Source organism: Eptesicus fuscus, chromosome 15 (assembly GCF_027574615.1).
Source record: "Eptesicus fuscus isolate TK198812 chromosome 15, DD_ASM_mEF_20220401, whole genome shotgun sequence".
Classification (NCBI taxonomy): Eukaryota; Metazoa; Chordata; class Mammalia; order Chiroptera; family Vespertilionidae; genus Eptesicus; species Eptesicus fuscus.
Genome location: NC_072487.1, coordinates 7,473,362 through 7,499,769, shown reverse-complemented (window position 1 = coordinate 7,499,769; position 26,408 = coordinate 7,473,362). Strand labels below are relative to the sequence as shown.

At 49.7% G+C, this 26,408-nt stretch overlaps 1 protein-coding gene across 3 annotated transcripts in view; it reads left to right on the top strand.

Moving 5' to 3' along the window:
- The window catches only part of SLC35D2 (solute carrier family 35 member D2), a 55,303-nt gene extending 34,943 nt beyond the window's left edge, over nt 1-20,360 (top strand). For 2 of the 3 annotated variants that reach the window (XM_054727343.1, XM_054727345.1), the window contains 6 exons: nt 209-277; nt 3,284-3,386; nt 4,867-4,959; nt 17,465-17,543; nt 18,710-18,792; nt 19,854-20,360. In XM_054727343.1, the coding sequence (XP_054583318.1) occupies nt 209-277; nt 3,284-3,386; nt 4,867-4,959; nt 17,465-17,543; nt 18,710-18,792; nt 19,854-20,030 (604 nt within the window). In that variant the 3' untranslated portion in view covers nt 20,031-20,360. Of the gene's footprint in view, nt 1-208; nt 278-3,283; nt 3,387-4,866; nt 4,960-9,114; nt 9,183-17,464; nt 17,544-18,709; nt 18,793-19,853 lie in introns of all 3 variants that reach the window. The other variant, XM_054727344.1, reaches the window with a different exon arrangement.
- Nucleotides 20,361-26,408: the final 6,048 nt, after the last annotated feature.

Sequence of the window (26,408 nt, the reverse complement as noted above, 5' to 3'; positions counted from 1 at the left end):
AGTAAATTTGGTTTGACTTACTCATCTACTTAAAGATACTTTTTTAATGCTTTCTCTAGGTAAAGCAGTATTCATTAGATTTTAGCTATAAAACGGTTAACAATGTCTATTTTCAGTTTGTTTTAAAAATAGAATGTATATGTTTTCACTCTCTTTCTTTCCTTGGCCTGTCTGTCTGTCTAGCTAACCATCTATTTATCCGTGACAGGAAAAAGTATCCCTTGAACATCGTCATCAGCGTCTTTGCCATCGTCCTCGGCGCTTTCATAGCAGCAGGGTAAGGCTTCGGGCGGCTGCTGCTCAGTAACTTCTTTGTGTCTTTGACAATAGGCGCAGCCGCTCTCACTTTTATTCCCCATCTGGCTGAGCAGCCAGGAGACAGACCCGTTGATGTCAGGGGAACCCCCGTGTGTTCCTGTGAAAGCCAAGCTGGGTTCCATGTGGGCCAGAACGTGTCCGAGAACATACAAAGAGAGCGTTATAGGATATTAATGCAGCTTTCCTTCATAAAAAGGCCTGAACTGTTTACTTTCATGACTGAGTATTTGTCTTCAGTATGAAACTTTTACTTGAAAACGTGGGCACTTGATCAAGAAGAACAGCAGATTCAGAAAGCCCGTGAATGCTGAGATGCCTTCGGAGTCGGTATGTCCAAGGGCAGAAACCGCCTGTGAAAGGCTTTGGTATGTTTGAGACCTGAGCCAGCGCCAGCCCATGCCTCCCATCTTATTCCCTGGTACGCAACTCCACGCTGGCATTGGCAAGCCCGTCTTATTCTTGAAGACTTTCGCTCAAACAAAATCAGGCGAGTCAAGTAGCTACGAAAGGGGGTGCTCTGTTAGAGTGCCCTCCTCCCACAGGGGGCGGGCACTCCGGGGGTCTCTGCGCAGCCTCCCCTTCTTAGAGCTCAGTGTGAACCGCTGACCTGGAGCCAGTTGAAGACTTTTACGGAAACTGGTTTAGAAGAATGTCTGCGAGCGGGTGGTGAGGAATGGCACTTCAGGTGCTGCGAGCGGGAAGCACATTCCAGAACCACTTGGCGGAAATTCATCTCATCGTTAACCTGCGTGGCACCCTGATGAGCGGGAAGGGGGGCGTGCTTCCCAAATGTCCCACACACCCTGGGAGCCAGCTTGGAACATGAGTCTCGATTTCCCCCTTCTCAGCACCCGCAGCCTGGATACCACCCTGGTGGGTGACACGTGCGTTCTGAGCTGTAGGCCAGCGGAGACCCACCCTTCTCTCCTCTCGCTGAGACTAACTCATCCAAATGCAAGTAATCCTAGAATGGACTCAGTTGGATCAGCCGCCTGACGCTGCTGTAACAAACAGCCCCCGCATCTCAGATCGGTGGTTTAGCATACCAAGTATATTCTGCTCCCACCACCAGTTCATGCGGTGTGTGCTCTGCTCAGTGTAGCTTCAGGGATCCAGGTTGAGGGACCCTGCCTCCCCCAGGCCGGGAGAGGGCCTGTGGGGACGGCGCACCGACTCTGCGCACTTCGGCCCGCAGTGACGAGTTAATTCCTCTGACGTTTTATTTGCCAAATCAAGGCACATGTCCAGAAGAAGCTGAAATAGAATGTGTGTGAACAGCCCTAGCTGAACCACAAGGGTTAACCATGAATCTGTGCATTTATAAACAAGTAAATTCTTCTCAAACCTCTGTGCTTTTACTACTGGCCTACACAGATGACGTTCGGAACTCCGCCCCCCACCCCAGCCCCAGAGAGATCTGAGAACTCCGGGATCCCTCAGCTCCCTGAGGAAGCGAGCTCCACCTCCCTCCCTCCCTCTGAGAAGCCTGGCTTTCTGCTCGTTCAACTCTGCCCATTGAGGGAACGGCCACCTTTCAAACACTGAGCCGAATGTGCGCAGGCAGGAGGTTTGAGAGATTCTGTTTCTGTGCCTGAGCCAGAGGATCCTGATTTACGATGATCTAAAGTTAATTTACTTCCTCGCAAATATATTTGTAGGTACCAGTGCCAGCGGAAGCGTCAAGCAAAATCTGGTTGTTTAGTTTGTGTTCATATCCTGGTGCAGTTTTTGCCCCTCTCTACCCCTCCTCTTTGGTTAGAAATCATCTTGTTTTGAGATTGAAGGGGACCAGGATATGCTGCTCCAAAGCAGGCCACTTTGGCACAAGCATTATTTTGAGCGGCAGGCGGTTGAGAATCAACAGGTGTAGGACTTCTCTGCCTGCGAGCGGGCCACAGTTTCCCTGTGAGGGTGCCCTGCCCTCCCCCAGGAACAGGAAGGCCGTTCTTGTCACGGGCGGTGAGGAGTCAGCATAACAGACCTCACTCACACAACCCTGCTCCTCATGAGCTTCCCCCACTCCTGCAACTTATTTGTTCCTCAAAACCCAAACCCTCTTCTTTGTTAAAATGGTGTAGAAGCCCCAGAGCCCCCAGCTTCGTGGAGCTCCGCTTTGCCTCTGTGGGCCCTGTACACATAGAAGACTGACTGCGATTCGTATACCTGGTTTTACGTTTACCTGTCTATTCCCAGTTACGTTTGCAGGCCCCACTCACTGACCCTGAGAGGGCAGAGGACCTCCTGGGCAGTGTCTGTCTGTGACCTGGGACGTGGGTCTGATGCTGCCTGGAAGGTCAAGTGCAGCTGGATGCATGGCGGAGCTGCTGTTCTCTCTCCTCCCTATGCCACACTCCCCCAAACCTGTTCATGCTAGTGTCACCTATGTAACGTGGAAATGGAGGAGAAGACGTTTCAACAGAACAGGAAGAGGGGAGCCTTAAGGAGTCGCAGAGAGAGCATGGGCCCCTGCTGGGCCTTTTTGACGGACGGGGTGCTGGGGCGCTGGGGGTGTGACTGGGCACCAGATGGAGGTGTCCGTTTCTCCTCTTGCCCCAGTCACTGCCCAGCTGTCCCCACGCTGGACCCTGGGGATGGCCCTATTTGCTACAATAAGCAACGGCCGCGGGGTGTGTGGGGGCGTCATTCCCCTTGGAAAAGCAGAGCTCAGAGTCACGCCAGCTGGTCAGTCAGCACGAGGAAGGGCTTTGCAGTCACAGGCCGGTTCATGTCCTCTGGGTTTAAGCCATTTGTGATGGAGGCGCCGCCGCCTGATGGCCTGCTTTTGTTTGTCTGGAGGCCAAGCAGGAGAATTGGGCCTTCACCGCGGGCCGGGGGGGGGGGGGGTAAGGGGGAGTAGAGGGGAGTAATTACCAGCATCACAGCGGATCTATCAGGGAAAGATGGAACAGGCAGCTGTGGAGGCCACGCTGTGAGCTGAATGACCCCCCTCCGTGCTCTCCCCCAGGTCCGACCTGGCTTTTAGCCTGGAAGGCTATGTGTTCGTGTTCCTGAACGACATCTTCACGGCAGCGAATGGGGTCTACACCAAGCAGAAAATGGACCCACAGGTACCCGCTCTCCCTCCTGGGTCTCAGGCGTTGTCATCTGGCCCCGGAACTTACGTGAACAAAGAAAATGAATTGTAAAGTTGGCAAGTAATGTAATTTACCTAATGTCCCTCATTTCTTTCCAGGGATCTCGTCCACATAGTTTCTTGTTACTTCTTGCCTTGCAGAGTTTTGGTTGAAAATTAGATAGGACAGGAGAAGATGCCACCCTTTTGAAGCAAAGTCAGAATATATAAAAGGGATTGTTTTGAAAGGAAATTAAAGTGAAAAGCAGCTTTTCCCCATCATCCTCTGCGTCAGGGAGAGGCTGAGAGGGACTCCAGTGTGAGAGTCTGGGATGCGGGCCACAGTGAAGTCGTGCTGCTTACCGGGGGCCATTGTGACTTGACTTCCTCAGACCTCAGTGTCCTCCTCTGGGGACGGGACGCCTGGAGCGGGCAGCGGCTGAGTCCTGTCCGCGTCCCGCCTCGCCGAGTCCTGAGGGGCTGGTGGGCAGATGAGCTTTTCTTCTGAGTCGCTGCCTCCGTGGAGGCCCAGCCCTCTCCCCAGCCAGCTGTTCTGGAGACTCCGAGGATGAGCCAGACGTGTGTTTCTTTGTTCCAAGTTCTTTGTGTCGCGTGAGGGGCTGCTCTGATGACAGGCTTATTCCCACGAGCTGCGTTCACGGCCCGTGCCTTTCCCCGCTCAGCCACTTGTTCTGATGGTGGCAGTTTTACAAAAACAGGTTTGTGGCCTTTTGAGAATCACAGTGTGTCACCCTGTGTGGGAAGTGGTGGAGAAGCGGTGGAGCCACTTCAATGACCAGCCAGTTTATGGGAGATTGGAAAATGAGAGACCTGGTGTCTTAACCTGCGGTTCTTTAATGGAAAGAACAGATGTTTCTAAGGAGTTCTGTTTATATTAACTTTTTTTTTTTTTTTAAAGAGCTCGCAAGGCCAAAGCTGAAACAATTTTTTTTTCTTTCTTTTTTTTTTAATTGATTTCAGAGAGGAAGGGAGAGGGAGGGAGAGAGAAACATCAGTGATGAGAGAGAATCATTGATCGGCTGCCTCCTGCACGCCCCTTACTAGGGATCTAGCCCGCAACCTGGGCATGTGCCCCTGACCGGAATCGAACCGGGGACCCTTCAGTCTGCAGGCTGATACTTTATCCACTGAGCCAAAATGGCTAGTATATTAACATTTTTTATGTTCTTTATTTTGTTCCAGAGTTCCTATTTGTAACAACCTGTTTTAAAAAAAGGTAGGATGTCAGAGAAGGGTGGCACCTTGGAGGTCATGCATCTCCCTCCGTTTTATCTGTCCTTTCCGTGTGACACAAATGTTTGTTCTGAGATGACAGTGTACTTGAAGGGCAGCATTTTATGCCAGAAATGTGCTGAAAATAGCCCCCCACAGAGCTGGCCAGGGTGCACGTGCTCACTGCACAGACACGCGCTGTGGCGATGGGACGGGTGCTGAGCGGAGTTTCGTTGTCGCAGGAGCTGGGCAAGTACGGGGTGCTCTTCTACAACGCCTGCTTCATGATCGTCCCCACCCTCATCCTCAGCGCCTCCACCGGGGACCTCCGGCAGGTGAGCCGCCCGGCTGCTCTCTCGCCAGCAGCCGGCAGTTTTCATACGTGACCTCCGGTCCCGCTGAAATGAAAGGGGAGCAGGTTGCTGGGTTCCATGACAGCGAGAGGCCGGCGTCCCAGTAATGTCCTTTCCTGGGCCTGGGAGGTGGCTGGGAGCTTTTGGGGAAAAGCCCCATAAAAGTGCGAGGGTGAGTCTCGCTGCCCTTTGCTGATGTGGGGAGCCTGGGAAGAGGATTTTGACGTTAAAAGCAAACTTATTTATTTATTACCTCGATCATGGGCATTTTAAAACCTGGACAAAGGAGAGAGAATAACTTAACGAACTCAGGGGCCCACCCAGCTTCCACGCTGCCTGGCATCTTCCCATTCACCTCGCGTCTCTCTCTCTGTGCCCTAACACGCCCCCCCCCCTGCCCCCCGGAATACTTTAAAGCACGTTCCAGACACCGTGCCCGTTTGTCTCTGTATCCGGGCTCTGTGTTTACATCGGGAGCGGGTATTTTCCTTTGGGTGTCGGTGCTGCACACCAGCGAGGGACACACGGCGGTGGGTGAGTAGGAATGCAGGAGGCCCCGCTGGAGAGAGTGGGGGCGCTCTTAGGGGGCGTGTGACCGGGACACCAGCCGCGGCGGGAGTGCCCGCCCTGCCAGCCCTGCGTTGCCTGCCCCTTCAGCAGATGTTTAAGTTCAGGTGCAACCCTAGGTGCTGGGCAAACCCTCGTCCATGTGGCCTGCGCCAACCCCCTGCTGCGGCGTTACCCTTCGCGTTGCTGGGCCGCGGTGGGGTCCGAGAGCCCGGCAGCCGTCCTGGAGTCGGTGTCAGCACAGCGGGGAGCACTCAGGCCGAGAGGCAGCCCCATCCTGGCTCGGTGGGCGGGGCACTCAGGCTGAGAGGCAGCCCCATCGTGTCCTTCAGGGGCTGGAAGGCTGCCGGCTTCCCCAGACTCCTGGGCCGATGGCAGGGCCGATGGCTGTCTCTGAAACCACTGTCTCACTCGCACAATTCCTCCCGGAAAACCAGGGGACAGCACGTGGGCTTGGCAGCGGCGCCCCCGGAGTCCACCTGTGCTGACGGGTGGTGTTTCAGGGCCGTTTCAGAGATGGCCTGGATCTCTTCCTTGAAGTAGAAATCTAGAAATTCCTAGAAACTCGTTCAGCACCTGATGGAAACGAAAAGCATACTTCCCCGTAGGAGCAATATTATGAAGGCATGGCGACCAGAACTGAGCCTTAGGTACCTGGTGAGCAAACGAGGCTGAACAGTGTGCTGTGGCCCGAGCCGCCGTCTGCTCACCTCCTCAGTGTGTGGTCCAGACCAGCGGAGAGCCTCGAGGGGGCGGGTTCTTCCTCCCGCAGCTGAGTCAGGACACGCTTCTCCAGTGGGTCGTTTCCACCAGGGCTGCCTCCTGTTAGGTGGTGAACGGATACAGGAAAGGAGGCGTTTCTGTACAGAGGTGTGTGCGTCCGCCACGTAAAACTGCACCGGACTCGCCCAGTGGGGTTTGTACCAGGAGCTGATTCATGAATTAGACTAAATGTCCACTTCTGTTGTTGGTGGAAGGAGCATGTGCTGAGTCAGTTTTGCTGGCTGGCTGGAGCGGGTCCGTGGTGTGTGTGTGTGTGTGTGTGTGTGTGTGTGTGTGTGTGAGCCGCTGTGTGGGGGTCGCTCCTGGGCCTCAACTTCACAGGCAGTAGGTCTGCCAATAGCAGCGACTGTTCACAGATTGGGCCTCTGTGAGAACACTCAGTGGGTGAGCTTCCTTTAGTCATTTGAATCAAAGTACTTACTTATTTTAAAAAATTATTTTAAAAATTTAAAGTTATAGTTGACACACAATATTGTATCAGTTCAGGTGTACAGTGTATTGATTAGACACTTAGGTTTTATAACTTAAGAAGTGGTCACCTGGGTAACTCCGGTACCCGTGCCCCTGACACCATATGTAGTTATCACCATGTTATTGTCTGTATCCCCCAGGCTGCACTTCCCATTCCCGTGACTGTCTACATGTGCCCAGAACGTTTAGTGTGCTACAGTTGATGAACAGGGATAAGTGTGCCTTCTTATGATTAGAAAGTCCTTAAATGCATATGAAAAGGATTCATACACCAACATATTTTTACAGCAATAATAAGTGTAAAGGAAGAAGTACTTTATTGTTATTCATGAATTATTTTCTGTGTTTTAAATAAATGTCATGCTACCTTGTTTTTTTTTTTAAATGCTACTCACACAGCCTCATCATTATGAGAGAAACAAAACTAAAACCTGTCAAACTTTTTTTTTCTAGTAAGTAACATGTTCCTCTGATTTCTTTTTCCCCCCATTTTTTTATTAAGGTATTACATGTGTACATATCTTACCATTGCTCCCCCCCCCAAACCCCACTCTCATACCTGCCCTCATTGGTTATGCTTATATGCATGCATACAAGACCTTTGGTTGATCTCTTATCTCCCCCACCTCTCCCTAACCTTCCCGCTGAACCTGTCAAACTTTCAGCTGGCAAAGAATCCCGATGTTGTCGTGATTCATGAACATTTCTCCATCGCCCCTGGTTATGTGGCATCAGGAATATATAACTTTCATTTACTGTTGACACATGTACCTGCCATTCTTTGAGTAGGTCAGTGTTTTAGTTTGGGGATTACGGTTTTCTCCTGTTCCCAATTTTATCTGACTTTCAGACACAGAGGGCCGTCCGTAGTTTCTCTCTGGTTTTGACCTTAGTCCTGGCGTCAGCCATGGGGATGGTTTCTGCCCCTTTGATTGGCCTGGGGCTTGCCAGTCAGTATGACAGGTTTGTACTCATTACATATTTTTCTTTCACAAGTAAGCACTTTTTGAAAAATGTTTTAAGATGGAGACTTTCAAACCTATGCAGAAGGAGAGAGAATAGTATAACAATCCCCATGTACCCAGCAACCAGTTTCAGAAATTATCAACATTTAATATGTGTCTTTTTTTTTTCTTAATCCTCACCTGAGGATACCTTTTCCATTGATTTCCAGAGAGAGTGAAAAAGGGGGGGTTATGGGGGGAGGGGAGAGAGAAAGAAAGACATCGACATGGGAGAAACACATTGATCATGCACTGTCTGAGGCTGGGAAACCTGCAACCTGGTACATGACCTTGACCAGGAATCAAACTCCTGATCCTTTGGTCCTCAGGCTGACTCGCTAACTGCTGAGCCAAACTGGCCGGGGTTTGTGTATCTTTTTATAAGAGAGGTGGGCAAAGAATTACTAATGAAATAATGACAGTAAAGTGTGACAAGGCTGTAGTAGTCAGATGAGAGAGTTCCATTTAATTGGTTTAAACAGTTTGAATTATAAACTTAAGAAGGATTTAAATAATTTTAAACCTGAAATTATTAAAACTTGGCTAACAGAATTGCTTAACAGAAAGTGAATAGAACTTACATTTAATCATGTTATTCACAATACTTATGTATAGTCTTGAGTCACCTTAAAATTATTTTTGGAGGCAGGCAAGAGACAAATCATGAATCAAATACTCCTTTTTATTGTCACCTGTCATTTCAAGAGGGTTGATTTTATTTTCTTAGCTGGGGACTGAGCAGAAAGCACGTCCTAAACTTCTCTGTCCAGTGGCTCCTCCATCGAAGTACTTTATTGCTTTGTAAACAACAAATAATTGTTTATTTGTTTATGATACTTTCTAAGCATTTGCAAGTTCTTGAAAACTTAAAGTTTTCTTAAGTTCATAATTAATAATTACTGCCAGTATTATTAATTTTATAATAAACTTCCTTCTAAGGTTATTTTATAGAAAGTAAACCTAACCTGATTTTGTGACTACAATTTTAGTGAAGATTTAACGATAACCATAGCAACATAACTACCATTTTGTCCTTGTCACCTGCAAGGTTCTAAACAATTTCATTAAATCCTCAGATCGATCTTTTGAGGAAGTTTTAAGAAAATAATCCTTACTTTGTAAAATGAACCTGAGGTTTTAGGGAAGAAGAGTAATTTGCCCAATTTCACATAACTGGTACTGCCTAGGATTTAAAAAAAAAAATGTATTTCTGCTTGGGAACTTGGTTCATGTACTAAATAAAATGCACAATTTGGTAAAACCAGTAGATCTAAACTGTAACGTTATTAATCTAATCATTCATTTTCTTCAGGCTACTGAATTCAACCAATGGAAGAATGTTCTATTTATCATACAGTTTCTTCTTTCCTGTTTTTTGGGGTAAGAAACCATAGATAAGTACAAGCTTTGGTCTATGGCATCTCTTGACAGGTAATATAAAAAAATATACATTCTCTCTGTTCTGTCAAAATTCCTTTGTTTCGGCTTCTCCACTTTTCTCTGGAAAGTACCCCTGTAGCAGAGGAGTGGACTGGGACCCATGTCACATGTCACAGTCTATTCCAAATATGATGTTGCCTATTGATTTCCGACAGTGAGTTTGAAATGAAGTTAGCTGACATGTCAGATTCCGTACTGTGTTTGTCTTTGTCACAATGTCCCACGTTTTCCAAGCTCCACCCCACATACAGAGTGGAAATGACAACCATTTTCTGTAGTGCTGTACCTGCTATATTCAGGGAAATTTCTGAGAGGTGTCAAGGTCATTATGTTGTCCAATAATTTTAGGCTTTTGTTCTTAAAAAATTTCTTAGGAATATTCTTCTGTTAGAGCCATGTAGCCATGTCTCTCTTTTCTTCTTCTTTTTTATGTTCCATGAACTTGAAAATTTTCAGGAACAGGTAATACATGCAACTAGCAAATAATCCAAACCTGCGAAAGAATGCGCAGGGCAGGCAGCCACCCTCCCTCCCTCATCGTCCTTCATCCGTCCACGGTCCCTGCTTCCCGCCCGACAGCCCCGCAGGTTCCTCTCCAGAGACAAGCGCTGATGGAAGTCTTTGGAGCATCCTTCCGGGGCTGGGCTCCATGTGTATACAAGCACCTGTGTCTTTTCCCACACAAAAGGGTTTTTGCATGAGTCTCAGGGAGTTACTTATCAAAAGGCTTTTCCTGTGAAGAAAGATGAATTTACCCCTTATTTTTTTAACCACAAATACTGCAATTTAATTACGTGTATCTGAAGAAAGGTAACTCATGATCTCTTTGATCAGCACTCAATTTTCAAACTGGGTTGTAATTGCATAATGCAGCCACATACAGTAAAAATATTTATGTATATCCTCCAGTTCAGTCATTCTCTCTGTAGCTGTGTCTGACTTAATGTTTAACCTGATGATGGAGTTCTTTTATTTGAACGATTTTATGTTTTATTTGTCCAAGTTCACAGCCTTTTTTCAAACTTGTCTTCTCATTCTTTCATTGGCAGTCCTTGTGACTGCCCCTTTTATTTCCTTAAGTGTCCCGTGCATAGCTATTCTGTGTTCTGTATCTCATGATTCCAACATCCACAGTTCTTGAGAATCTAAATATGTACTTTATTGACTAACTGTGTAGTTTGTGACTGTCATTATGGTCTTCTTTCTAGTGTGCTTGATGACTTGTGATTGTGAGTCTATGGCTTCATCAGGCCTATTGGCTGAAATTGGGAATTTGAGAAACTTGCCTACAGGGACAAATCGATTTTGCTCCAGCTGGTTGCCCCTGACCTGGACACTTCAGGCCTTTTTGAGGGTCTGGGTACGGGGGCTACTGTGGTCCGTCTCCCCCACCTGGAGTTTGGCCCAGGGCTCAGTTTCAGACAGTGCTGTTCTGCTCTGCCTGCCCCGAGGCAGCTGACCCTGCCCCGCTGTCTGCGGCCCTGACTGTTGCCTGGCCCTGATTGCTTACTACTCTGCACCAGTTCCTCCTCTTTCAAAGGAGTGATTTTGAAAGACCAACAATCTCTCCAATAATGTGTTCTTTCCAGTCACTGGTTGTTCTCAAGGGGAGAGAGAGTACTAAGTACTCAAAGTGCTGAGGCAGCCATTGTTGTTTACTAACATAAGTTGGTAAAATATTTGTAGTTTTCCCAGTTGTTGCCTGAGATCACTTAACTGCAAAAACAGACTACACAGTCATGTTGTAAGTTACCCTTATCAAACCATCGTTTTCCCCTTTCCAATTAAAAATAAATCAACCTATATCAATACAAACTCAGACCAGCGCCTTTCTACTGCCTCAGCCCATTCACCTGTGAGCAGCCGAGCCAAGTTCCCAAGTCTTTTCTCATCCTATATAATAAAACCCTAATATGCAAATGAACCGAGCTGTGGAACGACTGGTCGCTATGACATGCACTGACCACCAGGGGGCAGATGCTCAACGCAGGAGCTGCCCTCTGGTCGTCAGTGTACTCCCACAGCGGGAGCACTGCTCAGCCAGAAGCTGGGCTCACGGCTAGCGAGCGCAGTGGTGGTGGCGGGAGCCTCTCCCACCTCCATGGCAGCGCTAAGGAACCCTTGGGGGATGTGCCACTGCCGGCTTAGGCCTGCTCCCCCTAAGCTGGCAGTTGGACATCCCCCGAGGGGTCCTGGACTGTGAGAGGGCGCAGGCCGGGTTGAGGGACTCCCTTCCCCTCCCCCCACAGTGTACGAATGTTGTGCACCAGGCTTCGAGTGTTGTTACAAACTTGATGAGATACTTTTTTTCACCTGTACTTTACCATGTGACCATTCCATGGAGGGAATCAAGAAGTGAGCCCTCTGGGGGAGCTGTCCTGTAAGTGCTGTGGCCTTCGAGCTGGGTGGGAGCTGTCACTCTCTGGGGCTTGACCCCATCTGTGTACAGTTCCATATACTGCCCCCCCCCCATTTAATAATGTGCTTCTTAGAAAACAAGTACTCTCCTGTTAAACGTTTTTAGTATATTATTTTATCAGTACTCACTTTGCAAATGAAAATGTCCTAAAGCATAGTAATTATAAATAAATTAGTAAAAATGATAAAATCATTAACATTTCAGATTTCACTCAACTTTAACCCTTTGCACTTGCTTGCTTTTTTCTCAATTCCTTTATTCTACTCGGGATTTAATTTTTAAATACCCCAGATTTTACAAAGCACGGCAGTAGAATAAAAAACTGGAGTTTCTTTTCATACAAACTTATTTATTGGATTTTTTTATATTTCAAATTATTGATACATTCAAAGAGTATAAAAAGAGCTGCTACCGATGCTAACAGTGTCGAGTCACACTCGACATCCAAGTGCAAAGGTTAAGGATGAAAACTTGGTAGGCCTCAGTTTTTTAAGTAGGTCTTTTGAGGACACTAAAATCATCACATCATTCCAACAGCTACGTGTCTGAACTCTGGGATCAGATGGTCTGTGTTTCAATTGTGGCTTTGCCACTTATTATCAATGGTTCTTGGTTAACTTATTTAACCTTGTCGAGCCTCAGTTTCCTTACCTCTAAACTGGGAACGATGAGCTAAACTTTAGCTGCTAAAGTATCTTATTTATAAGGTGAGGTTCTGTGAACTGAATGAGTAAAGAGCACTTAGAACAGTGCTACACACACATAGAAATGCTCAATAAGTATTATATATTGCTGTTAATATTTCTGTTTCTTGAGGCCAGCCTGTTCAGTTTGGCTGTCCTTTCTTTTTCTCTCTCTTTCTCTCTCTAATCCTCACCTGAGAATATGTTTTTATTGATTTTAGAGAGAGGAAGGGAAAGAGAGAGAAACATCGATTGGTTGCCTCTTGTACACACTCCAACCAGGGATCGAACCCACAACCTAGGTAGGTGCCCTGCCCAGAAATCAGACCTGCAACCTATGGGACGACGCTCCAACCAACTGTGCCACGCGGCCAGGGCTTGCTGTCCTCTGTTCACTCGGACAGATTTGGGTCTACCTTAGCATGGATTTGAGAGTTTTCTGCTGTGGTGTATACTTTACTCCAGGGTCCAGTGTTCATTCTGAAGCTGCTCTAGAGGGAAGCTTCCATTTCGGCCTGGAGGGTTTTCCAGAACCCTGCTTTCTGCAGTTTCTCACTCACAGGACCCTGGGGTGGGCCCATTGCTTCTTCACCGTAGTAGAAACGATTGAGCCTCTGAGAGCGTCCTTGGGTTTCAGACAGCTGGCGCTGGGCTCGGCTGTCCCTTCTCTCAGGTCCCTGCTCAAGGAGCGTCCACCCCAGACGCCCGAGGCCTCGGACGCTCAGCCTCCTACTTACAGTCACTGCGCTCAAGTTCGCTTTTCAAACTTTTTCAACCACCGAACCTCTATTCCAAGTTGAAAGTAAATTTTAAAAATTATAACACTTTAAAAATGTGATTTAAAAGCCAATGGAATGGTGAAAAGGAGGGTCTTTTCTTTGGAGTTATGGTGAAGGACTCAGCGTTAAGAAATGTTATTTGTAATCAGGCGTTTGTAAATAAAGCGTATGACGGAGTGAAATGTGTCAGGAAGATAAGCTAGATTGTGGGACCGAAGATTGTAAAACACAGACTGGAAGTAAGCTGACCAGCTGGATTTTAAGAGCTGGTTCTGCAGGTCTTTTTAATCTCGCTGAGAAATGACAGGTTCCGGTTCATTGATACCAGCCACTGGCACCCGCCCCAAGGCCCGAGTGAGATTATCCTAATCTGTTTCTGCCCCAGAAACACACCCTTTAACCCCACGGAAGCAGTAATGTATCCTATATAATAAAAGGCTAATATGCAAATAGACCAAACAGTGGAATGACTGGTCGCTATGATGTGCACTGACCACAAAGGGGGCAGATGCTCAATGTAGGAACTGCCCCCTGGTGGTCAGTGCACTCCCACAGGGTGGTCAGTGCACTGCCCCCTGGTGGTCAGTGCACTCCCACAGGGGGTTCCCTGCTCAGCCAGAAGCCAGGCTCACGGCTGGTGAGCGGTGGTGGGTTGTGGTGGGAGCCTCTCCTGACTCCATGGCAGTTGGATATCCCCCGAGGGCATCCTGGACTGTGAGAGGGCGCAGGACGGGCTGAAGGGGGACTCCCTGCCAGTGCACAAATTTCGTGCACTGGGCCTCTAGTTCCTTAATAAAAAACACAAACGCATCAGATTTCCCTACTTGGGTTAAAAAGTGTTCTATTTGATCTGTCATTGATACTGGCAAGATGCAGCACATGAGAAAACAGGATGCTGTGAATTGCTGGGCACTGGGACGACAGAGCTTTGAAGGTGGCAGATATTCCCATAGTTCCTCAGCAAACAAATCTTAGTGTGTGATCGATGCTCTAGGAAGACGGGCCTATTCATCCCATGACCAGCGTCATCACACATCACGGAGGCCTGGGGTTGGAGAGTCCTACCAGAGACGGCAAGATGAGAATGCTTGACGTTCTTTGAAACCCAGAATTATAGAACATGATGTTCCGGGCACCACTGTGGTCGGTGCAAGGAGGGTTACAGTGCCTTTTACTATCTGAACATCTGTTTTGAATTTCTGTATATGCTTGTGCATGGGGTGGTAAGCAGCAGCAGGTTGTAAATGAGGTCATTTGAGTTCTGTTTGTGACGGCCACCCGCGTGCCAGACGGGCTTGGGTGTGTGTGTGTGTGTGTGTGTGTGTGTGTGTGTGTGAGATTTGCATAAACAGGAGGAAACCCTTGAGCAGGGGTTCTGGTCCAGGGCTGTCCACATGGGCACCTCTCTCCCTTGGGCATAGCTGGCATCTGCTATCTAAATAGATGTGTATCATATATGTGCTATTGCTTTTCAAACGTACACAGATGATATGCGATTTAAAAAATGCAGAGTGGCAAAAAGCTGCTGAGTATTTGCAGTGCTTTTAAGTATCTTAGCATTTTATTCAACCACAGGTGCCAAAATCACAACTGTCACGTGCAGGTCGACTTTTTGGTGTTAAAAGTGGTGAGGTTTCCTTTGGGCTGAGTTAATAGAGGTTCTTTTAGTTTAGAGCCTGGGTCTTCACCAAAGGATTGCGCAGGGTACTTATTTGCATATAGAAATCCATTCCGTTTCTTAGAGAGAAAAAAAAAATACACCACTTTGATCTTGTGGTTTTATATTCATCCTCTTTGGGGACACCTTGTGGTTACCCTAAGAACTGCAGCCTTTCTGTGGCGATGCCATCTGTTACCAAGATCTGCTGGCTAATTCAGACCCAACCCCGCCTCCAACCCCCCCCCCCCCCCCCCCCCCCCCCCCCTCCCCGGCAGGACGTTAGAGAGGGGGCTCCCCCCCAGCTGTCCAGTGAGTGCCCTGGTCGCCCACACTCGTGGTAGATGGACATTGGGATCTTAGATCCGAGGTGTCAGTGATTCTGAACGCAGGCCCAGATGGTGTCACTACAACGTGGGATGGAGAAAATGCGTGACCAGAACCCTGGGATCGGAACTCCAAAGTGAAAATAACACTAAAGGATGTCCATGCTCGTCCTGGTGAGGCCGCAGTGCCGGCGGCGAGGCAGCCTGCTGGAGCTTTCCTGTGCCCCTGCGTGGGCTTGGTCCCTGCCGGGCTGCCCTCCGGTTTTGCAGACTCTGGGCTCCTCCGGAGCAGGTGCTGGGCCACTGTCTCTTCCCGGCCCCGCAGAGCCGCCCCTCACCGGCCGCAGGCTGCGTTTTTTAATCTTTTCGTTTTATGCATGAGCGGGATTGTTTATAGTTCCTCGGGGCTCTACATTAATGTTGAATTTATAAAAAATGTAAAAATTAAAACGGAGGTTTTGTTAAGCCTTTAATATATAAATACTGCTGCTCGATTTATAAAGCCAGTAATTTCTGCAGAAACATAATTTTACTTTCATTATTTGATTAATGGTTTGTTATCTCAAGTTTAACTGATTAAAATCTCCTAACCAATTTACTGTAAATTAGTTCCATTTACAACTTAGTGAATTAAAAGGTTTTTAACCTTTTAAAACTGCATTTACAATCTGCTTTACCTGATTTCCCCCAGTAATTCCAGGCCCTAATTCGGCCCCAGCAAAGCTAATGAACCTGGTAGTTTTGCACAGCAAAGCAGCCCTCTGAAATCTAAGAAACCGAAGTTGAAAATAAATCAGCTTCTTTTCAACATGCGAGTAGCGTGTGCCGATTTACTCAGATTCTCCGACTCCTTTCAGATGAAACCTGCAAGTCTGTCAGCTGCACACTCCAAGTTAAAGCCACACGGGCCGAGATGGTGGCTTCTCTCACTTGTCAAATTATTGTAATTACCTCGAGAACAGACATTTTTCTGAGAATTACAAAATTGAAGATTGTCATTGAGCCTGTTCCTCAACTTTATGTTAACACGTGATGTACTTTAATCTTTGTTCGCTACCACCCCTGCTAATAAACATCTCAGGCCAAACGCCCTCACTGTTCTGGTTCTGATTCTGTTGCCAGCAGTGAGAGATTTGGGCCTGGACTGGAGACTGAGCGCTGAATTCCCGCAGGATTTATCCTCCAGGTGCACAGCTGAGTCCTCTCTTGGGGTTCCCTCTGCTCCTGCCTTCCAACTGGGATTTGACTTTAAAATCCAGTGTTATTCCCCCCCCCCCTGCCCCCCCCCCCGCCGTACCCGTGTTGATTGTGATCTCTGTCAGCATTTAATCACCCGTTTCAGGAGGGCGGTATTTTGCACCCCACTTAGCTGGAAGCCAGTTTTCTTCACTACTTGGTGGTAACGAATCTTTCTGTCCCTGTGACTGGATTGTAGGTTCTTTCCTGGGCGTGTGTATTTTCCTGTCTGGTGCTTGGGCACAGTTCTGTGGACATTTTTTTGGCAAGTGGGTAAGAAAGTACTGACAGTGTCGAATGCCTGTCCGTTAACTTCGGTAATAGTTACGGAGTGTCACTGACACGGGAAATCCATTCACGTCAATCGCCTTTGTCCAAAGCCAGCAGCTGCTCGCTGATTTTCCACCCTAACACCTGTGCTGCTCAGCGCTGGCTGCTCGTGGACTGCCTGCGGGCCGCCTCCCCCGCCCCCCACCCCGCCTCCCCCCCCCACCCCCAACCACTGGGAGGAGAGCCTCTGCCAGGCACCATCGTGTGGAAACGCGCCCGGTGCCCTGGCTGGTGGCTCAGAGCTCAGAGTGCCCGCCTGTGCACCGGATGCTCTCAGGTTCAATTCCCAGTCAAGGGCCCGGACCTGGGTTGCAGGTTCTGGTGGGGGCACGTGCCGGAGGCAGCTCATCAATGTGTCTCTCTCACATCCATGTTTCTCTCTCTCCCTCCCTCCCGTCCTCCCTTCCACTCTCTCTAAAACAAAAAATCAATGGAAAAAATATCCTCGGGTGACGATTAACAACAACAACAAAGTGCACCAGGTGATTCTGATGCACAGAGGGGATGAACACCCAGTGCTGTATCTGTCAAATGAGACATTTCAGATCGTTTTCAAAAAATCTCATTGTTCCTACCCCCTTTTTGAGGAACCATGAATGGGAAAGAGACAGACAAAATGAAAAGGACACTTAAGGTAGGAAGTCTGGCAAATGCATGACTGGACCCTTCTCCTGTGAAAGGTCAGAGTTAAAAGGCGTTTTAACGTGTAGGTGGTACAATCCCCTCCGGTGCCGCGGGGTCACTCCGTGGTTCTCACGCGGCCGCAGGCGCTCAGGTGTCGCTCCCTCGCAGGTTCCTGCTGATGTACTCCACCGTGCTGTGCAGCCACTACAACTCGGCGCTGACCACGGCCGTGGTGGGAGCCATCAAGGTAAGGGCTGAAGCCAGGAGGGTGGGGGTGGGGGGGGTGGGGGGCGGGGCGGGGGGGAGGTGTGGAGTCGAAGCAGGACTTTCTGTGAACCCAGTCTTTGCTGTAGAAACCGAGTTTGATTTTGTTGTTATCAGTGGAGTAAGAGTGGAGGCTGTGACATTTCCAGCTGTGCCTGGGCGATCGCTTCTCCCGTCTTCTAACCCAGTGGTCGGCAAACCGCGGCTTGCCAGCCACATGCTGCTCTTTGGCCCCTTGAGTGTGGCTCTTCCACAAAATACCACGGCCCGGCGAATCTATTTTGAAGAAGAGGCGTTAGAAGAAGTTTAAGTTTAAAAAATTTGGCTCTCAAAAGAAATTTCAATCGTTGTACTGTTGATATTTGGCTCTGTTGACTAATGAGTTTGCCGACCACTGTTTTAACCCATAAAACAGAGGGAGGACTAGCTAATTGCAAAAGGGGAGGCACATTATGATGTTTTAATTAGGGGTGGTGCAGGGACATGGTCTGGAGAAATGGGGTAAGAAAGCTGAAACATGGCCAAATTTCCACGCTCGCCGAAACGCCCCGTCATCTGCACGTTGGCTTCCTGGGAGAACCTGCCGACGAAGAAAGGGAATCCTGGTGAAGACAGCCGCTCCGTGGCAGGGCGCCCCACTCACCGTGGGCCTGGGCACGTGTGTGCGTGCAGGCCGCTGAGTGCACACGCGGACGGAGCGGACAGTGTCTGCGTTCTCTTCCACAGTTGCTCTGTGTCCCTCCTCACGTGGACCAGGTGGGGAAGCTCCGGAGGCCTCCTGCGGTACGCTGGGCAGAGCGCGGCTTGGAATGGATGAGACATCTCTGACCCGTTCAAGTTCAGGGTCAATATAATGAACGTTCACTACCCAGTGATGGTAGAGAGATGGGCTCTGGAAAGTGGATTGTTACCCAACTCCTACCTCTTCTCCCTGTGTGTGAAGCACGGATAATGCAGTCTTCTGTGATTGCCACGCCACAGTTCACTTCATTCTTTTTATATGCAATGGATTTCCATTCATCCAACGTTCTGTGAGCACCTACTGTGTGCAAAGTAACTAAAAGAGTTAATTTCAGATTTCACCTTAGACGTGTATTTCCCCCCTAAATTCTGCACTTTTAAAATGACCGAGCGTCTCTTTCCCTGCAGAACGTATCCATTGCCTACATTGGGATGTTAGTCGGAGGAGACTACGTTTTCTCTGTGTTAAACTTCATAGGGTTAAATATCTGGTAAGTGGGGGTTTTAAGTGAACTCATTTTTGCAAAATATGAATTGGTAAAAGTCTGACTAATCTATAATAATAAAAGCGTGATATGCAAATTGACTGAACGGCCCGAACGGCAGAACGACCGTCGGGATGACGGCGCTATGCCACGCACTGGCGCCAGGCCAGCGAAGGCGGGTGCGATGCGATTGGTTGGGGGGCCCCGCCATCGCCCCACGATTGCCCCGCAGAGGGAAGCCCAGGCCAGCCAAGTGACCACACCCCACGCCTGTCGCCTGCAGAGGGAGGCGACCAGTAGTGGGGGTGGGGGGGCAGCGCCACACAGATGGCAAGCAGTGGCAGCGGCGGGGGCGGGGCCAGCTGCCAGCAGCCCGGGGAAGGAAAGCCTGGATAGGCCCTGATCGCCGGCCAGGCCTAGGGACCCTACCCGAGGGGTCTTGGATTGCGAGAGGGCGCAGGCCGGGCTGAGGGACACCCCCCCACACACACACATGAATTTCGTGCACTGGGCCTCTAGTGTGTTATAAGTGAAGGAGTAGGTGTTTGACAGGCCAATTTCTAAGATAATTTCACTTAAATCACTCAGTTCATCTGTTTCCCCTTGTGTGTCATGAGTAATGAACATTCCAGGGCTGAGGTCGGCTTTAATCCACGCGCCTTCCTCCCGGAAGAGCCCCCGGTCTGTCTCCCTCTGGTGCAGTGGCCTCGTTAAACTCGGGCGCCATCGAAGCACCAAGGGCTGAGGATAGCGGGAGGGGAGACCAAAATACTTTTAAAGGGCGTTCTGGGGTCCTAGACATGGGGCGCTATTTTAGGGTAATAATGTACAGTTTATTCAGTAATAACCCAGTGCTTATTTTATCAACAAAGTTCTGTGTTAGATTTGATCTACTCTTTTTTTTCTCTGCCCCAAAAGATTTCTGAACTAAGAGGGGTAATTCTCATCAAGTAACCTAAAAACAGGTGTAAAACGGGGCTCGCTAACTCCCTTCTGAGTGAGCTGACGGTGCTGACCGCGATGGAGCAGCCGCGGGCGTTCTTTATCTCCCCTTCCTCTCCTTCCAGCATGGCGGGCGGCCTGCGATACTCCTTCCTAACCCTGAGCAGCCAGCTGAAGCCCAGACAGCCTGTGGACGAAGAGAACATCGCCCCCGAGGTGAAGAGTTAGACGCTGGGCAGATCGCAGACTCCGGGCAGCTGAGGGGTTGCTCTGACCTTGGACGTGGGCCGCCCTCTGGTTAAAGCAAGAAAAGGAATGTCTGCCAAACGCAAAGAGAACCTACCTCGCGCACTGCCGAGTGAGCCCCGTCGCCCAGAGAGCTGTGTCCCGGCAAAGCCTCACCCGCCCAAAGGGAATCGGAAAAGGCCAGTGGGTGCCGGGCCGCCCTCCGCTGTCCGGACTGCAGGTGCCTGAGGAGGGCCAGGCGCTGGGAGGGCGATCGCTTTCTCACCCGCACCTCCGCCTTCGTGGCATAGGTCCCAGCCCAAGCAGTGACCAAGAGTGCTTTTTATCTTTATTTTCACAAAATTATCCGATTAACTGCCAGTACAATCACCTGTTACCTTCAATTCCATCTTTTCCCAACCCTCAAAGTAAAATAAAAAATAACCCACACGCACGCCTCCTGCTGTGTGTGGTATTCCGGTAGGCGGGCAGGAGAAGGGTCAGTTCCTCACGGCCTGAGGGGTGCCGTTCCTTCTAAGGTCTGTGTGGGGGAAAGTTCCAGAACAGCCCGGGGGAACACGCCACGAGACCGCGTGTGCCTGAGCCGTCTCCGCGGGTCACCTCTCTCCTGTCTCCCTCCAGGTGTGCTCCTGGGCCGTGACGGTCAGACCACGTGGACTTTAGCCACAGGCCTATTCCTTCCCTAAGCCCGCCTGGCCCCCAGGCCCTGGGTGTGGGAAGGCCCCCCTAGTGAATGCGAGTTATTACTACTCTTCCATCGAGAGCTGGGGTCGGGGTGCAGGGCAGGCCTCCGTCTGAGCTACGAGAGCCCTTCCCTCCAGCCCCGTCTCTGCTGCTGGCCACCGAGACCGCCCGGCACCTCGCGTGGCCTCCAGGGTCTGCCCTGCGAAACTGAAGTCGGCCTTTCAGTCCCGCCGGCTCTAACTTCCTACGTGTTAGGAAGCTGAGCCAGATGTGGCCAGGGCAGCAGATGAAGGAATGATTGTGCTGATGCGTTGTTTCAACTTACAATTTTTAAATTGTAAAATACACATAAAATGCACTCTCTTAGCCATTTCTGAGGGTCCAGTTCAGTAGTGCTACATATATTCACACGTGGTACAGCCGATCTCCGGGCCTTTCTCATCTTGCAAACTGAAACTGTACCCATGAAACAGCAGCTCCTCCGTCCCCTTCTCCGAAGGACGCCACCGTTCTGCTTTCCGCCTGCATGAGCTGGGCATTCTCCCGCCTCCTGTAGGGGGGGTCACACAGCATTCGCTTTTCCTGACGGGCTTATTTCACTCAGGAGAAGGCGCTCAAGGGTCACCGTGCTGTCCCGTGTGTCAGAATGTCCTTCCTTTTTAAGGCTGAGTGCTAAGCTGCCGTGTGCATAGACCACGTGTGTTTGCCCATGGGCTTTTGCACTTCCTGGCCATGAGTGACTGTTGCTGCTATGAACCTGGGTGTACACTGTGTCTTGGAGACCATGCTTTCAGTTATTTCTGGATATTATTTTTAACCCTTATTTATTGATTTTTAGAGAGAAGGGAGTGAGATAGATAGATGGAGAGAAGGATCACTTGTTGTTCCACTTGCTGTGCATTCAGTGGCGGTTCTTGTGTGAGCCCTGACCCGGGACGGAACCCGAGCCTTGGCGTATTGAGATGGCGCTCCACCCGACTGGGCTCTTTTTGGATTCAAAGTAAAACTCGCTTCCCCTGCCATGGAGCACCTCTCTGTCACATCCAGCAGTTCTCCAGCTCTCTGGACGCCGGTGACACGCCCCGCAGCCAGCACAGACCCCGCAGGGGGAGGGCCCCGTCCCTCCAGACTTCCCCCCACTTCAGATGCCAACCCCAGGTCCCAGGCTGTGACCAGTGCTTCTGACTCACCAGCCATCACCAGGGCTTTCCTCTCCCTCGGGCTCAATAGTTTGCTAGAACGGCTCAGCTCACGGAGGGCAGGGACGGCTTTACTTTCTCTTCCCGACTGATGACAAAGGACTCGGGCACAGCCAGAGGGAAGAGGTGCCCAGGCGAGGGATGTGGGAACCGGTGGAGCGGCCAGCCCGCTCTGGGCCTCCTCTCCCCGGCACAGCAATGCGCTCACCGAGCCGGAAGCCCTCCAAGCCCCACCGACCGGGCTGCGATCCCCTTAGCCACGGGCACCCGGACCGCGGCTGCCCCACTCGCAGCCCTGGCGCAGTGCACAAGGTTTCCCGTTTCCTCACATCTGTCCGACACTTGCCTTATTATTCTTTTCTTGGCCGTAGCCATCCTGGTGGGTCTGAGGTGGAATCTCGTGGTTTGGGTTTGCATTTCCCTGGTGACTAGTGACGTGGAGCGCCATTTCAGGTTCTTGCTGAGCATTTGTGTGTCTTCTCCGGAGAAATGTCTGCTCTCATTCTTCGCCCGTGTTTGAATTGGGTTGTTTTTTGTTGTTGAGTTGTAGGAGTTCTTTATTGTTCCAGTTTTTTTTATTTTATTTTATTTATTTATTCTTTAATTTTTAAAAGGCTTGTGGAGTGTGACCCTGGGCTCCCAAGCTGTGTAACCACCATCCATTTTTAGTGACAAGAAACAGAAAGGAGCTTTGGCTTTCTTCCAAAAATGTTTTCTAATGTTCAGTTTTAGAATTCGTAAAGGAAATTGCTTTTGTGTTTTTCCAGTTTCAATATGGCCAGTCCTTTGTTTTCATAGCTAGGCTGGTTGGGAATGGGGGCTCTTACTGATTTTTTTTCCTTTTGCAATCATCCAAACACCTCTCCTCGCCTGTTCTTCAACCACCTTTCCTTTTTACCTGTGTGGGAAGACGCCTGCTTCCCTCGGTGGCCAGGAGGGGGCACCTGGCTTGAAACGCCTTTTCTGCGTCCCGCTCACAGTCCGTCCCCGAGGTGGCAGCTCCAGTCTGGCTTCTACATGACGGGGAGCTGAGGGTGCTGGACGTGGAGAGGCGGTTCCCAGGGATCCCTTAGCTCCAAGGAGCCTCGAGAAGAAAACAATCCCTTAGGCCCCCCTTGCCTTTTTGTCACTAAAAATCCATCAAAACCACTCTGGATGGCACAAATAAAACTGCCCTTGTTATGTTGCTTACTTCGGCTATTGTACTGCTCATAACAGCAACTTATTGTTCACTTGTTTTTTTTTTCTGTTGTTTTAATATTTTTCTGTATATTAAATATATCTCAAGTACAGGGTACTGGAGTTTGTGACAGCAGAACTTGCTTCAATAATAGAACCTAGTGTAGAAACGAAGTTTTTAAAAAATATATATTTTATTGATTTTCCACAGAGAGGAAGGGAGAGGGACAGAGAGTTAGAAACATCGATGAGAGAGAAACATCGATCAGCTGCCTCCTGCACACCCCTTACTGGGGATGTGCCCGCAACCAAGGTACATGCCCTTGGCCGGAATCGAACCTGGGACCCTTCAGTCCGCAGGCCAATGCTCTATCCACTGAGCCAAACCGGTTAGGGTAAAACGAAGTTTTAATATATTACACAGTTCATATATTACATAGTACATACATTCTTATGTATTACATATAACAATCCACATTACATCTTTTCTTAGATCTACTTGTATTCTTTTTCTATGCCCTTAGGAAAATGATGAAGGTACATGTACGCCAATAATTTCAGAATCTTTAGTTACTTTCTTCCTTTTGCACAATCACTTCAGCTGTTCAGTCCTGGGGAGTCCTGTTTTCGACTAGCGAGTCACTTTTGTGTTCTGCGCGTGGAGACGCGTCCTTGTGCCGAGACTTGCCCAGGGTCAGCTCCAGCCCGCCAGCCAGGGCTACTCCCGGGAGTTTTCTGGAAACCAAGGGCGCCCAGCAGCTCCGAATCTCCATATTTCCGTCCTCAGATCCTGAAGCACCTGAAAAAGACAGTGTGGCCCTTTGGGCTGTCCCCAAGCTGCTGCTGGGGACCCCGCAGGCCGGGAAGTGCCGTCTGTGTGACTGCTGACTCGCTCCGCTGCTGCAGGGGGAAGCTCCCCACGCTGAGCCTGCAGCCCTTTCTCCCCGCTGTGGGCTCCCTGAGCCAGCATCTCGGCATCCCCTGGGGCTTGTTAGAAACGCAGACCATCGGGCTGCAGCTCGGAGTTAGAATCTGCATTTTAACCCGGGATTTGAGAAGCGCTACCTCGGGCCATTGGCCTAGACTCTAGACCATACCGTTAGTACCAGGGGTTCTTAACCTGGGCTAGGGGGCTGGTGAACTTGCGCAGGGAAACGATACATCTTGATTCCCTGAAACAAAATTTAGCATTTATTTTTATTTGAACGTAGGCAAAAAACACAGTAGTATTAGCTGTACTTGTTTATCAATAGAAGTTGGGATACTTATTTATCACCTGCAGTTTTTATTAAAAAAATCATCGATGCCCTGCTCTGTGTTTTGGTAGTTTTTAGAGCCTCCGCCAGGCCTTGTTATTTAGTCTGTTCATAAAGAAGCATGTTTTAGGAGGTCCTAATTAGAAAATAGTGTGATAACATTTTAAAAGGGGTTTCCTTGAAATCTTTTGTATTTTATTTTATGCATTTAAAATTATTCAGAGAAGGAGGCTACAGCCATCCCTGGAGAGCCATTGTGGCCCCCAGCACAGGAAAAAGGAAGGACCCTGCATGGGGGGAGGAAAAGTCCGGGTTGTTTTCTCAGAAATGGTTCCATTTTCCGGCGAGTCCAGTGGAGTTGCTGTCTGAATGGGTGCAGATGAGCCCCGGGCCTTCTTTTGCATCTGACATGGTGGGAGGGGCCATCCTCCAGCCAGTGCTGTCAGCTGTCTGCAGCCAGAGGGAGGCAGAGAGAGAGAGAGAGAGAGAGAGAGAGAGAGAGAGAGAGAGAGAGAGAGAGAGAGAGGCTTCACTGCCTCCTCGTTCAAAGATGAGAACAGGGATGTGGGTCCTCCGTGTCACTGCACAGAACTTGGTTGGTCAGGTTGTGTGCCTGCTGCTGGAGTGTAAGCTAAACGTCCGTGGGCGTGGGATGACCGCGTGAGGAGCCCTGTGAACCCACTTCCCAGGGGAACCAGCGAAACTAAAGACGACTGTAAAAAATTTAAGATCTCTTGAAATTGTCCTAATGTAGCAAAGGGAGAACCTTGACTCAAGAAAACCTGGTAAGACTTGGTAAGAACAGTGAGAGGCTGTGGCATTTGAGTCTTGCCCCAGCCCCTACCCAGCTTGATGGAGGCCCCATCCCAGGTGGGTGTGGCCAAGAAGGCGGGCTCTTTCTCTTCTCAGCTCCCAATGGAGTGCCACCATAGCGAGTAGGAGGGCAGGCCGCCAGCATTTCCCATCTCCAAGTTGAAGAGGCTCAATGACTGGTGCGTGCAGATGAACGAGAGGGCCACCCTCCACCAAGCCCCTAGCCATAGGATGGAGGCTCTCCCCCAGGGGCAGTAGCCAAGATACTGGGTTCCCAGTCACCCTCACCCCAACCTGATGGTAGGGCAGAGGCTCCATGCTGGGGAGAGGCAAGTGGACAAGACCAGAGGAGGCTGCTACCCGGCCTGGCACCCAGAGGAGCAGGTCGGAGACTTTCCCCAGGAGGTGCAGGCTGTGCAGTAAGGAATTTAACCTCTTATCCAAAAAGATGCCTGCTTGGCCCTGGGCTTCCGGGAGATCATCCTGATCCCTTGGCATGTGAGGCCTGATGGAAATGTCATTGTTTGCTTGGGGACTTTGGGTGATTTGAGATGGGGGCTGGCCTTACCTGAGTGGGGGCTGGCCACCCCCGAAAGATCAACACTGTGGGTTAGGGTGGGGGCTATGGGTGATGCCTGGGGGTGCTGCAGACTGAGGTCGCCATTGGGCAATCAGTCTTGCCTGTATAACGGAGCCACAATGGAAAACGCTGCGACGTGATCCCCCCTCTGAACACCGAGGCCTGGGGGAGCGTCCCTGGTCGGCAGGGAGCGTCCCTGGTCCCCTGTGCTCACATCTCAGTGCTGGGGAAGTCGTGTGTCCTGACTCCACGGAGAGCAATGGCGGCTCCTGTTAGGTACTTCCTCAGACTCCGCTCTGCTCTCTCCTAGCCCTTGTGGCGTGCTGATGGAAAACTGTTCTGAAAAGTTGGCTTTTTGGGGAGACTATCAGGGCCAACCTGACGGTTGAACCGGGCTGAGGTAGGGAGGTGGGAATTGAGAAAAGAAAGAAAGACAGTAGAGCGGGATCGGGAGGGCGGCAAGCCATCGACCGACTGCAGCAACTTTATTGACTGCGTAATGCCTTTTCTACACAGATACTGAATGGGAGGTCAGTTAAGAGGAATGTACTCTCTGTTCCTCGTAATCTCTAAGATAAAGCAGGAAGCCAGATTTTCGGTAAATATTTACAGACTTCTGATTAGCTAGGAAAGGGCGCTCTCATTCTGCTCATTCTGCTGACAATAGGAAAGTGCCATCGAAACAAGTCAGGGAACATTTTGTGTGGGTAGGGGACTGAGCCT